At 38.1% G+C, this 13275-nt stretch overlaps 1 protein-coding gene across 2 annotated transcripts in view; it reads left to right on the forward strand.

Moving 5' to 3' along the window:
* Dhx29 (DExH-box helicase 29) overlaps positions 1-13275 on the forward strand; it is a 54044-nt gene that overhangs the window by 30896 nt on the left and 9873 nt on the right. For both annotated transcript variants that reach the window (XM_008840385.2, XM_029567064.1), the window contains 9 exons: positions 2755-2931; positions 3439-3579; positions 5493-5637; positions 5747-5864; positions 6681-6765; positions 8869-8957; positions 10520-10648; positions 10725-10800; positions 11517-11741. In XM_008840385.2, the coding sequence (XP_008838607.1) occupies positions 2755-2931; positions 3439-3579; positions 5493-5637; positions 5747-5864; positions 6681-6765; positions 8869-8957; positions 10520-10648; positions 10725-10800; positions 11517-11741 (1185 nt within the window). The remainder of the gene's footprint in view (positions 1-2754; positions 2932-3438; positions 3580-5492; positions 5638-5746; positions 5865-6680; positions 6766-8868; positions 8958-10519; positions 10649-10724; positions 10801-11516; positions 11742-13275) is intronic.

Here is a 13275-nt window from a genome sequence, read left to right on the forward strand (position 1 = left end):
GTGCACATATCTCCCCCCCACACATAATTGAAAATAAAAAAAATTTAAAAGAAAGAAGCCCAGTGAAATTCATTAACACATAACAATGCAAGAAATTTGAGGGCAGTTCATAATATTATACAAGACTTTTTTTAAAAATGTATTTTTATGTGTATGAGTGTTTGCCTCTATGATTGTATGGGCACCATATGTATGCCTGGTGTCTGCAGAGGCCAGAAGAGATCATCATCTTTCTTGACACTGAAGTTATAGATGGTTGTTAGCCACCATGTGGGTACTGGGAGCCAAACCCGGGTTCTCTGCAAGAGTAGCCAGTGTTCTTGACTGCTCAGCCATTTCTCCAGCTCTAGAGGATGTTTTGATGTTTTTATGCTCAGGAGAATACTTCTTCTGGCCTCATCATTAGAAACTGTATGATTTGTTGGAGTTTGTAGTTGGTACAGGAATTAACTTCTTGTTGACCACCAGTACAAGGTGTCCTTACTGGTATACATTTTAAGTCCTTACTTGGATAGATTTCTTTCTTTCTGATGAAGTTTTGCAGTGTGACCGACCCATCAAGGTATCTCTCTCCTGACTTTCAGACATAATATCCAACTGCTTTCTAGATGCTTTCCATCTCAAGAACTTCAAATTCAGCATTTCCAAAATTTAGCATCTTCCATGCTCATCCTTGTAACTTCCTGCACTTCACTTCTGAGTCTCAGTGAATGAGTTCCATAATCACTTAGTCAAACCCAAAAGTCAAAAAATTCAAGATTTTTGCCCACATTCTGTAAATTCGATCACTTGGTCATGTTTATTTTGCCTTCAAGTGCATTCACTCTTCTCCAAATTCAATGATCTTACTCCTGCTGAGGGTCACTGGCATCGCTTCTGTTATCACGAAAGCCTCTCATCAGTCAGACTTCCTGCTTTCTGCTTTCCTCTGCCATGTTCTCTGCATTGTAGCCAGAGGCCAGAGTTACCCTTTTTTGTGTGACAGAGTTTTACTGTGTAGCTCAGGCTGTCCTTTAGCTCACAGTCCTCCTGCCTCATCTTCCATTGTCCTGGGATTAAAGACATGTGCCATGGTGACCAGCCAGCTCGAGAGTTAGCTTGTTGGGGCTCTTGCCTTCATATTTCAATTTCAAATAAAACTTAGACCTCTGGTTCTTCTGCTTTATGATACTTTAATCACCAGGAAATAATTAATTAGAGTGAAGTCTCAACTCCTTATCCTTGTTTATATCTTGTTTATAACTGAGAACCTTTTCAGCTTCATCTCTTGTGCATCCCCCCATCCCAGGCCCAAGTCACTGTTTTTGTTAGTTCTGAACGGTGTTAAGAACCTTCCTACCACTGTGATTTTTTTTTTTTTTAACTTGTGTTTATTGTGAGTGCTTGGAACTGAACCAATGGCCCTATGTAGTCACCATGACTTGCTACGTGCATCTGTACCTTGACCTACACACTTTTTCCCCGTTTTGCTCCTCCCTTATCTATCCCCCAAATTTATCCTTTTCAAAATCATTGACAAGTTCTCTTGACTGTCTGGATTAGCTGCTCATCAAATAAAATTTGAAGCCTTCTTATACAGTACCTTCTAACTAGATTTATTTTATTTTATTTTATTTTTTTGGTCTTTTTGAGACAGGGTCTCCCTGTAGCCCCAGCTGTCCTGAACTCACTATGTAGACCAGGATGACCTTGAACTCAGAGATCTGCTTGCTCAGTACTTAGTGTTTGTTAGGCGTTGTTCTAAAGATTTACCATTATCTGATTTGATTGTCACACAGCTCTATGAAATTTCTATTATTTTTACCTTACTTTTATGGGAGAATAAATAGACGTAGAGATATTTAAATAACGTACCCAAAGTTAAACTGTAAGTGGTCAAGCCAAGAACTGAAGTAATTGATTCCAGAGTGTGAACAACTTAAGCACTACTGTCTGCCTTCCAACAGATGATTATGAAACCTAGCCTATTATCTTGATGTATTTTATCTTTGTATGCTATCCTCAATCTGTTGTAAAGTAGAATAGAAATCTGTTGGAGTACAGAAGGTTAGAAAAAAGACATACGCTTTGCAGATATTTGTTAGGTTCTGACAATGATGGTCATCCGTGCTCTACATCAAGTTGACAGTGTCAGTCTTTAAATGCATGTGTTGGGGTTTGGGGGAGCTTGTTTTGTTCTGTTTTTTTGACAGTTTCCTTTAGCTTTAGCCCCCCTGGAACCTGCTATATAGACCAAACTGGCCTTAATCTCACAGCCTGTCTCTGCCTCCTTAGTGCTGGGATTAAAAATAAATGCATGTGTTGGAAGGGCCGAAAAACCTTTTTCTGAATAATGATAGAGGCAGATTCCTACTGCTCATGCCCTTTTTTCTGTGTAGTAGATAAAGCACCTGTCTTCTGTAATGGTAATAATACAGTTTTATATTAGCATTGGAGAGTTAGAAGTCATACTTACTTCTAAATGAAATCTGACAGTTATCCTAATCTTGGCAGCCACACGTGGTATGATTTCCAAACTGTCTCATGGGGTAGAGTCCTAGTGGTTAATGGTATTCATTATATGTTGATTTTTCATTGGTTTCAATTTTAGAGAATAAACTTGAATTTAATTCTGAGAATATTTGAAACACAGCTCCATCACTTCACATGTACTGAATATATTTGAATATTACCTTTTAGTGGATTCGAGTTTCAGGTTATTTAAGTCTCTTTTCAGACCCTAAATGATTAATTTTTATATTGCCTTTCTATTAGGTTCATGAAAGAAGTGTCCAGTCAGATTTCCTACTAATTATCTTGAAGGAAATTTTGCAGAAACGTTCTGACCTACACTTGATTCTGATGAGTGCCACTGTGGACAGTGAAAAGTTTTCCACATATTTCACACATTGTCCTATTCTCAGAATTTCAGGAAGAAGTTACCCTGTTGAGGTAAGTTTTCCTTATAGTATTATGTGTGTGAGCAGAAACATCACTGACACCAAAGTTTCCCCAGAACACAGGCCCTTATATTCTGAGCCCAGAACCATTCATAGATATTAGTATGCAAGTCCAGGAAGGTCTTAGAGAATCAGATGGCTAGTGCTGCTTTGCCTGAAGGTAGAGAAGATGTAAAAGTGTGGGCTAGTATTTCAATGACAGTCCTGAGGACCTAAAACTTATTTTCATAGAAAATCATATTTAGATTGAAGGTGGTGTTCTGGTTAGCTTAATGCTCTTAATGCATCTACTCTTTTAGTTCAGCTGATAAAGTCTACTCTTTTAACCATTTTAATATAAGAAACATACCAAAATGTAATGTGCCCTGAGACGTTATCAGTTCTTCACTCCCAATTAATACATCTTTTCCCTCAAAAGGCAATAATCTCCTTGTTCTCTTTAAAATGATATTTACTGAGGTGACTCTCAGCCAACTCTTTTATATGCCATACTCTGCAGGTTTTCCATCTTGAAGATATAATAGAAGAAACCGGCTTTGTACTGGAGAAAGACTCAGAATATTGTCAGAAATTTCTGGAGGAGGAAGAAGAAATTACTATTAATGTTACAAGCAAAGCTGGGGGAGTAAGAAAATGTCAGGTAAAAAAGGACATATTTTGAAAGCTATCGAGTAATGATAGCCAGGGTATAGTTAGCCATATGAGTTTCAAAGTCACAGTGAATTTAAGTATAATTTGGTAAAAGAGGAACAGTTTCAGGGGATCCAACTCCCTCTTTGACCTCCACGGGCACTGCATGACAGGGGTACACTTAAGTACATGCAGGCAATAATACTCATACACATAAAATAAAAATAATATTTTTAAATAAGTAAAAAAGATTTACTTATTTTTATTTTATGTGTATGAGTGTTTGCCTGCTTGTATATTGTTGCGGATTCTCCTCAGGCCAGCTGTGAAGACCCTGACCTCAATCGGGTCCCCTGCTGATTGAGGGGGCGGAAAGAGGCACAGAGTCACAACACACAGACTCCGGGAGTCAGGTAGAAGCAAGCACTAGGTGAGATGCTGCAGACTCATTTAATGCAGGAGGGGGCAGGCCTTATATTTCCCTCTTCTCTGCCCCCAAGTCCCTTTAGTCAGCATATCGTTTTCTGATTGGTCTGTGCCACACATTCTATCAGCAGTCACTGGGCTTGCAAGCAGGGTATGGAGGCATGGGCTCCTTTTGGCAGGCTATTTGTGGACCAAGAAGTGAATTCTTGCTAAAACCCAGGGCTCTGGGTCCACGCCATCTTTGGAGGCCTCCTGCTACAGTATGTATGCTACATGTATGCCTGGCGATGCCCACAGAGGCCAGAAAAAGGGCACGAGATACCCTGGAGCAGTTGTGAGCCCTTATGTGGGTGTTGGGAACCGAACCCACATCCGGTGCAAGAGCAGCAAGTGCTCTTAATGACTGAGCCATCTCTTGAGCCCAGAGATGGCTTTAATTTATTGTCTTCTTACCCTCTTTGGGGTCATTAGGTACAAAATCAAGGACTGTGTAAATAAGAAATAGTTTTCAGAACAGCTTTGTAGCACTGATTGATACGTTAAGTGATTTTTCTCTTAAGTGTCTCATCATAGGTCATCAGGATGATGCAGTCTCTAAATCTGGACCTTTGCTATTGCTTTTCTTAATAGCTTGTATCCTGGCAGCAGCCAACCATAGCTCTGTAATAAAGCTATTCAAGGCAGACAGTTTTTGCTGGGGTTAGTGTTAATTATGTGATTGCAGAATAATCACAAAAGCTATGTCACTCCTTTTTAGCCCATGGTACCAGATCCAGTGTTTCCATTACATCTCTGGTACTTACTTGATTGTACTTCATGCATGTATATAAACTTTTTGGAAACATGAATTTAGTTTATCTTTCAGCTAAATAGATACACCAAGACAGCACAACCTAAAATGTTTCTCTAAAACCCAAAAGATAAAAATGGAAAACTGAAGGAAGATTCAGAAAAGTTATAATTCTTTTAGAGGAGATAATGGGAACTTGGTAGCCAGGGTAGAGTGTAGAAGGAATGAGAAGGTATAAACCACCTTGTGTTAGAGTTAGTATAGCCTCTTTGAGCCTGCTAATTGTCACAGAATAATACATATATAATTATGCTTTTCTATAATTATTTTTGTATGAACATAGCAAGGCACCTAGGTTTTTGCTGTTCTTAGGAGCTGGAGAAATTTAAAGTATAAAAAAATTAAGTTTCATGGTGCTTTTCCCATTTCTAAAACTTCACTATCAAATTAGGCCTGGTGGTACTGGCTGTAGTCCCAGCTCACAATGCTGAGGTGTAAGGATCTCCTGAGCTCATAAGCTGGAGACTAGCCCAGGCAACACAGCAAGATCCTATCTCAGACATAATTAAGTATACTCTTGCTGTATTTTAGCAACATGATAATGAGGAAACATACCTTTAAGTGGATGCAGATACCAACTTTTTCCTTGTTTGTGTGATAAAAATACATAATGTTTTTGTTCTGCTTTCTGTTTGGGTTTCTTTTAGGAATACATCCTAATTCAGACTGGAGCAAGTGCTGAATTAAATCCACTTTACCAAAAGTATAGCAGCCGTACTCAGCATGCTATTCTCTACATGAACCCTCATAAAATCAACCTGGATCTCATTTTGGGACTTCTTGTATATTTAGGTATGTTTCTGTTTGTGTTGGTAAAACATTTCTACCAGCTAGAGGTATTAATCTTTTATATGCTGTTCCTTATCTTATTTTGAATATTGTATCTTCTTAAACATTTCAGACAAAAGTCCCCAATTCAGAAATATTGAAGGAGCAGTATTGATCTTTTTACCTGGCCTTGCTCATATTCAACAGTTGTATGATCTCCTATCAAATGACAGAAGATTTTATTCTGAACGGTAACTACATTCCAAATCTTCATTATATTCTTTGTAATTTTAAAAGAGAAAAAGGCTTGATACATTAAAACTTTTGATCAGAATTTTTCAGTTGTTTTCAACTTGTTGAAAATGTCCATGAGGCTGGGTATGGTGGTACACATCTTTAGTCCCAGCACTTGGGAAGCAGAGGCTGACTTGGTCTTAATAGTGAATTCAGGCTATCTAGGGCTACCCAGTGAGATCCTGTCTTTAGAAAAAAAAAAGGTGAAATGGATTTTGTGTTTGTTTTATTAACATATCTATTATAGCATTTTATCTACTAAAAATGTATAGGTACCATATCTGTATTTATTATATTTTAAATGTGATTGAGCACAGAATCCTGTGGTTAATTATAGATAGTAACTCCCTTCCCCTCACTCACTGAGTCCTATGAAATCCAATAAAATTTTGCAACTTATCAACCATACCTATTGAAATAGCTATTTATCTGTTCTGATATCATTTATTGCTATTGTCATAGTTACCATATTAATATCAAACTTAAAAAGGTTTTAGCCATCTCTAATCCCAACACCCAAAATTCAAAATGCTCTAAAATATGGAACATTTCTGGCCCCAAGCATTTCAGAAAAGAAAATTTTAGCCTGCTATTTATTCATATTATCCCCCCCTTTGGCAAGTGAGGTTTTATTAGACAACTCTGTGAAATTCTGTTTAAACTTTTTAATGATCAAATACTAAAAGTTGCTTTCTATATGCAAATAAATTTTGTTATTCTTTGCAGTGTCTTCTAGAGAAACTCTTGCTAAGAACTATGATTTTAACTTTCAGATATAAAGTGATAGCTCTGCATTCTATTCTTTCAACTCAAGATCAAGCAGCAGCGTTTACACTTCCTCCTCCAGGAATCAGGAAGGTAAAGTTCACAACAGTAGATATATGTGATCTGAGAACATTTCATGAAAGCATTCTACAGTTTTATCCTCTAAGAAAATTACTCAGTGCCATATACATGGCTAACTACAAGTTTTCTGCAGCTTAACATAATCAGAAGTAAACCCAATATTAAAATTGAAGCATTTGGGGGCTGGAGAGGTGACTCAGTGGTTAAGAGTATGTACTGTTCTTGCCAAGGACCCAAGTTCAGTTCCCTGCACCCATGTAGGTTGACTCACAGTTGCCAGTAACTCCAGCTCCATCCTGGGCATTCAGCTCCTTTGGCCTCCTATAGTACCTATATCCACAGGCACAGATAATACACACACACTTACAAAAAATAATATAAGGCTAGGCCTGGTGGTGCATGCCTTTAATCCCAGCACTTAGGAAGCAGAGGCAGGCAGATATCTGAGATCAAGGCCAGACTGACCTATATAGTGAGTTCCAGGCCAGCTAGGGCTATAGGGAGACCCTGAATCAAAAAACCAAAAAATAAATCTTTTTTAAAAACTTTTTTGAAAAATTGAAGCATTTGAATATTTATAGTATATGCTAATAAAAAAAATTTTTGAGGGGAATAGTTGAAAAATATAGTATATATTTTGCTTTTTTAAAAAAATGACTACTTTTTCCCAAGAAGTCATCATGTAGGAGTCATGATAGATTGTCAAGAGTTACTTAGATCCTGTGAGGATCCTTGCTCTCTAGGCTATTGGTTCTACAACCTTAATCATTCATTCATCCATGTGTTAATAATGGAATCTAGAACCTTGCTCATTCTAAACAAGTCCTGTGCCATTGAGCTACATCCCCAACCCCAGCTTTTAATTCCTGATTAGAGTTACATCGACCATTAGTTCATGAAAATAACCAGTGCTTTCTGATCATGGTTTGGAGTGAAGAGTTTCTTGACAAAGAATTTCTCAGATGTTATATCTGCACTCAGAGGAAATTTTTTAGAGCACAGTGTAGGCACATTATGGGGAGCACGGAGCTCTGAAAAGAGCCTGATGAATGCACAAGGCCTGAGTCCTCATTGCTAAACTCAGCTTCACTGTGATTTTTTAAAGGGTTGGATTAAACTCATGATTTTCTAACTGCTCTAAGAATTTCAGGGATCCTGCGTCTGCTTAACTTTGGGCTTTCCTGTAAGAAAGAGTTCCACCTCTTAACAAAAACTTTTAACACTACTGAAATAGAATGATCACATAGGTTCCAGCAACCTCCTAACAGTCTGGGAGTGGTCATTCAGTATTGAAATACACAGTTGAAATAGATCAGTACTTACTGGATTTGACAGTTTCCCAAATATCTTACCTCCAAGGATTCGACAACATAGAAAGTATGCAAGATTGTACTATTCAACCATCACTGTTTCTATACCTCCTTTATAGCTGAGGGAATTGAGGCCCATTGGTAAGTGACTTCCCAAGCCCCCAAAGCTAAGAAGTAACAGCCAGAACAAGCACCCAGTTCTTCTTTTGGTAACAGTGTTATTTTTTTTCTTACTAATCATGCAGGGTTGTACTGAACTGCCTCAATTCTCTCACCTTGTTCCCCGATCTATTTCTGTCATTTTTAGGATAACTAACTAGAATTAGGGGATGATGTTTTTGTTGTAATAAAAATGTGTAACATGGACTGGAAAAATGGCTTTGCAGTTAAGAGTGAGTACTGCTCTTACAGAAAACCCAAGTTCAGTTCCTAGCACCCACCTAGTATGGCTTACAACCTCCTAGAACTCCATCTCCATAGGGATCCAACATCTCTTGCCTCTTCAGACACCTGCATATACCCCCATACATAGACACACATACTATAATTTAAAATAAATCTTTAAAAATCAGTTAACATTAGTCTCATTAAACTGAGCTGATGAAACTACAAAGCATATTAAAATTATACAACAACAAATACAGTATACAGTCTGAATTTTTGTGACTAAAATTAAAATTGGCTTTCTTTTGCCCCCAACTGCTCCCCTGAAATTCACTTAAAAATTCATCAGCTCCGTCAAAAGAAATTACATGATACAGTGCTGAGAGCTGTCCAAGTGTTTTAGCTTTTTGTTTATTTTCAGATTGTTTTAGCAACAAATATTGCAGAGACGGGTATCACTATTCCTGATGTTGTATTTGTCATTGATACTGGAAGGACAAAAGAAAATAAGTAAGTTTAAATTCTCAAATTGAAAACTTTTTAATCTGCAAAGAATTAGGAACTCTTGAGGTTTTTGGAGAAATTACAGAATCATATAGGGGAAAATCAGAATCCCAAATGTTGTAATTCTGCAAAAAGCCATAGCAAAACTGTAGGAATTAAACTATCTGAGAATAAGGGCTTAGTATGGTAATACACTCAGAGGCAGGCAGATCTCTGTGAGTTCAAGACTAGTCTGTTCTACATAGCAGGTTCCTGCCCAGCCAGGGGTACATAGTGAGACCCTATCTCAAAAAACAAATAACAAAAATGTCTGAGAATAAATTTCAGATTTTTATATCATGAGTTTTACTGAAAATAATGCCAGCATACCACCTTTAGAAAAGTACTGAGCAGAATTTCACAATATAAATTTATGTACATTTTTTTGCTTATAAAATAGTTTAACGAAAGCATTGTTTATGGGATTGTAATAAAAGCATGGATTTTGGAGAACTGGATTTAAATCTCTGATCTGTAATCTTGAACAAAATATAGCCTTCCTAATCATCAGTTCCATCATATTGTTAATGGGGAAAATGAAAGTTTCCTAATTGCAAATGCCTAATATAGTAAGGAACATGGCAGGTAACCCTAACTGAATCCTTAGCAGAAAGATTACTGCTTTCTAAATGTATTAATACTTATATTGCATAAGTAAGGGAGACTACCTTTAGTTAATTATAGTCTATATACTACCCATATTAGGAAACTCCAGCATTGAAAAAGATTACTGTCCAATAGAAAATTAATTCTTAATTCCTTGTATTTTGGGACTGGAGAGATGGCTCAGTGGTTAAGAACACTGACTGTTCTTGTAAAAGATCTAGACTCAAATCCCAGCACCCACATGGCAGCTAACAACTGTCTGTAACTCCAGTTCCAGGGGATCCAATGACTGTCTGTCCTCCGTGGGCATTGCATGACATGGGTGCACTTACATACATGTAGGCAATACATACATACACATAAAAAATAAAATAAATTGTTTATATCTTTAGAGAAAACAGTCTCAGGGTTTAAATGTATCTTGTAAAAGGTTTTTTTTACTGTAATGTTGGCAGGTGGCACTTCTCAATTTCAATGCAGTTTTTGTTGCATAATTCATAAGTATTCCACCAAAATGATAAAGACGCCTTGGTGGGATTAGTTTGAGAAAGGGTGATTATTTTCTTTTATATCAGAGCTTGTAATTTGGTAGTATCAGATTTAGTAAGCAGTTTGTTATGTTACTTAATTGGGAAACATGATTTAAGAAGTGTTTGTTAGGCTGGCCATGGTGGCACACACCTTTAATACCAAGGAGGCAGGGGCAAGCAGGTCTCTGTGCAATGCAGGCCAACCTAGTCTACATAGTAAGTTCCAGGCCAGTTGGTGCTACAGGGAGACCCTGTCTCAAAAACAAAAATCTATCCACAATAGTAATGGACTTTCTGGTTTTTAGCCTACATTCAGCCTAATTTTGAGTTCAGTACTTCCAAAATCTTTTTGTCATTTTACTTTAAGTCAATTGTCCTTAAACATTTCTTTAGGTACCATGAAAGCAGTCAGATGAGTTCTTTGGTGGAGACTTTTGTCAGTAAAGCTAGCGCTCTGCAGCGCCAGGGCAGAGCCGGGAGGGTCAGAGATGGCTTCTGCTTTCGGATATACACGAGAGAAAGGTAAGGCACAGCACTAGAAATTTCAAGCACTCACACGTCAGTATTGGATACCATTACTGATATTTTTTTTTTTCAGATTTGAAGGCTTTATGGACTATTCTGTCCCTGAAATCTTGCGTGTACCTCTGGAGGAACTATGTCTTCATATTATGGTACTCCCAAAGGAACTCAGTGACTTCTTTGCTCCTCTATTAGGAAAAGAATTGAAGATCTAAATGTTTTTTTTTTTTTAACCTTCACTTTAAATGCTCAAGCATTTTACTTTTCTTTACCGAATGTCTTTCCCATCTGCTCTGAGTCAATCTACTGCTTTGACTTTGCTTATAGATGCTTGTACTGCATAGATACAGCAGCCTCATAACCTAGATCAGTGTTCTCTGCTGGGGGCAGTATTGCCTGTCAGGGGACTTGTGGCATTGTCTAGACACCTTTTTGGTTGTCATATAACTAGGCAGGGATTGAATGCTGGTATGTAGTGTGTAGAGATGAAGGATGCTATTGAATATCTGGCCATGCATGGGACAATTCTTAAAATACCCACCGAACCCAGATTATGAGGCCTGCTGAGACTGAAACCCTAATCTAGGCCAAGGATGTCCTGGGATGAAAGATGTGACATACCCTTCATTCTTAGATATTAACTATAAAAATCATTAATGAAGAAACTAAAAATATGGACTGGGCGATTTCCATTCTTGCTCCCACTTCTGCCCCCCAACATGTACACTGTGAAAAATAGTGGGATGGCCTTACACATTTACCCTCTTTGTCCAGGATTCTACTAAATTCACACCTGAGTTCAAAGTTTGAGTACTTTGTGTATTGTCTTCAGATAGCATTTATTTTTTGTGATCTTTTCATACTGTAGAAATGTGATCTTGGTTCTCCTGAAGACTTCCTCTCTAGAGCCTTAGATCCTCCCCAGCTTCAAGTAATCAGCAATGCAATGAATTTATTGCGAAAGATTGGCGCTTGTGAGCCAAATGAGCCCAGGCTGACTCCACTGGGCCAGCACCTTGCAGCTTTACCTGTGAATGTCAAAATTGGCAAGATGCTAATTTTTGGTGCCATATTTAGCTGTCTTGACCCAGTGGTAAGTGAAATGTTGCTGTTACTTCACTTTAAATGCCATTTTGTTGGGAAATTATTAAGGTTGGAAGCAAGTTTAAACTTTAAATTTTTTAACAAAATAGAATGACTGCACTAGCATTAAAACCCAGGGGGGCCTGAGTGCTTGATATTTAACTTTTTTATGTATATACTTGAAAATCTATTCCTCCATTTACTTAAGTATAGATAGGTACCTTTTTTGTGCATCTGACTTCCCTAAATTGTTACTATTAAATAACCCACTTGAAATGTATATTTAATTGAGTATATAACAGATAATTTGTAGGACGTTTTTAATACTAGAGGCTTTAAGAAGTAGAATGAGCTGGGCACGCCTTTAATCCCAGCACTTGGGAGGCAGAGGCAGGCAGACCTCTAGTGAGTTCAAGGCCAGCCTGGTCTACGTAGTGAGTTTCATGCCAGCTGGGGCTACAGGGAGGCCCTGTCTCAAAAAAGACCAAAAAATAGAATGAAAAACGTTCTTTAGTTCTTTTTGTGAGCCAGTACTTCTCAGAAATAAGTTCTGTGCATCTGTCTGAATCTCTGGGCATACTTCTTGCGATGCCTTTTCAATATTATTAGTCTGTGGCTTTGTCTGGGCAAAAATCAAGGCTGTTTAACAACATAAGAGAGAAAATGTGATGTGTTGCTCTTGCCTCTTTTTCTTCAGTACTAGCAGTAAATGTGGGACTAGGGGTGTGGCTCAGAGGTGGAGAGTCTGTCAGGCATTTATGCAGCCCTCAAAGTTGGGGGGAGGGAAAAGGTGGTCAAGGGAAGGCCATCAGGGGTAATTTCCAGAATTGTGCTAAGTTTAAAAGTATCTTTTGCTGTTATGGTTTGTCTGAAAAGTTGCAACAAGTAGGTAGTTGAATAGTCCACTTAATTTTAATGATCTGAGGATTGAACCCAAAGACTCACATATCCAAAGTAGGTACTCAGCCTGCCACTGAACCATACAATCAGCCAATTTATTTTTTAATTTATAAACAGCAGAAGTTTATTTCTCACATTGTGGCAGTTACAAAGTCCAAGAAGATCTCATTATAGGCAGAGTCAGTGTGTGGTGAAGGCCTTCTCTCTCAACCACAGAAGCTTTTATCTCTGTCCTTGGCTAAAAAGAGGCCTAATTTACTGAAAGAGCTCTAATTTACTTTAAAAAGTATTTTATTATTTTTATTTTATGTGTATATTGCCTGCGTGTGTCACTTGTATCATACAATACCCACAAAGGTTAGAAGAAGGTGTCAAATCCCCTGGAACTGGAGTTACAGATGGTTGTTAACTGCTGTATAGGTGCTGAGAACCAAACTGGGTCCTCTGCAAGAGCAGTCAGTGCTCTTAACCAATGAACCATCTCTCCCCCCCCCCCCCCAACTTGTAGCTGGGCATGGTGGTGCACGCCTTTAATCCCAGCACTAGGGAGGCAGAGGCAGGCAGATATCTGTGAGTTCAAGGCCAGCCTGGTCTACATAGTAAGTTCCAGGACAGCTGGGGCTACAGGGAGACCCTGTCTCAAA

This window comes from Nannospalax galili, unplaced genomic scaffold (genome assembly GCF_000622305.1).
Source record: "Nannospalax galili isolate Female #2095 unplaced genomic scaffold, S.galili_v1.0 scaffold339, whole genome shotgun sequence".
NCBI classification, from domain to species: domain Eukaryota; kingdom Metazoa; phylum Chordata; class Mammalia; order Rodentia; family Spalacidae; genus Nannospalax; species Nannospalax galili.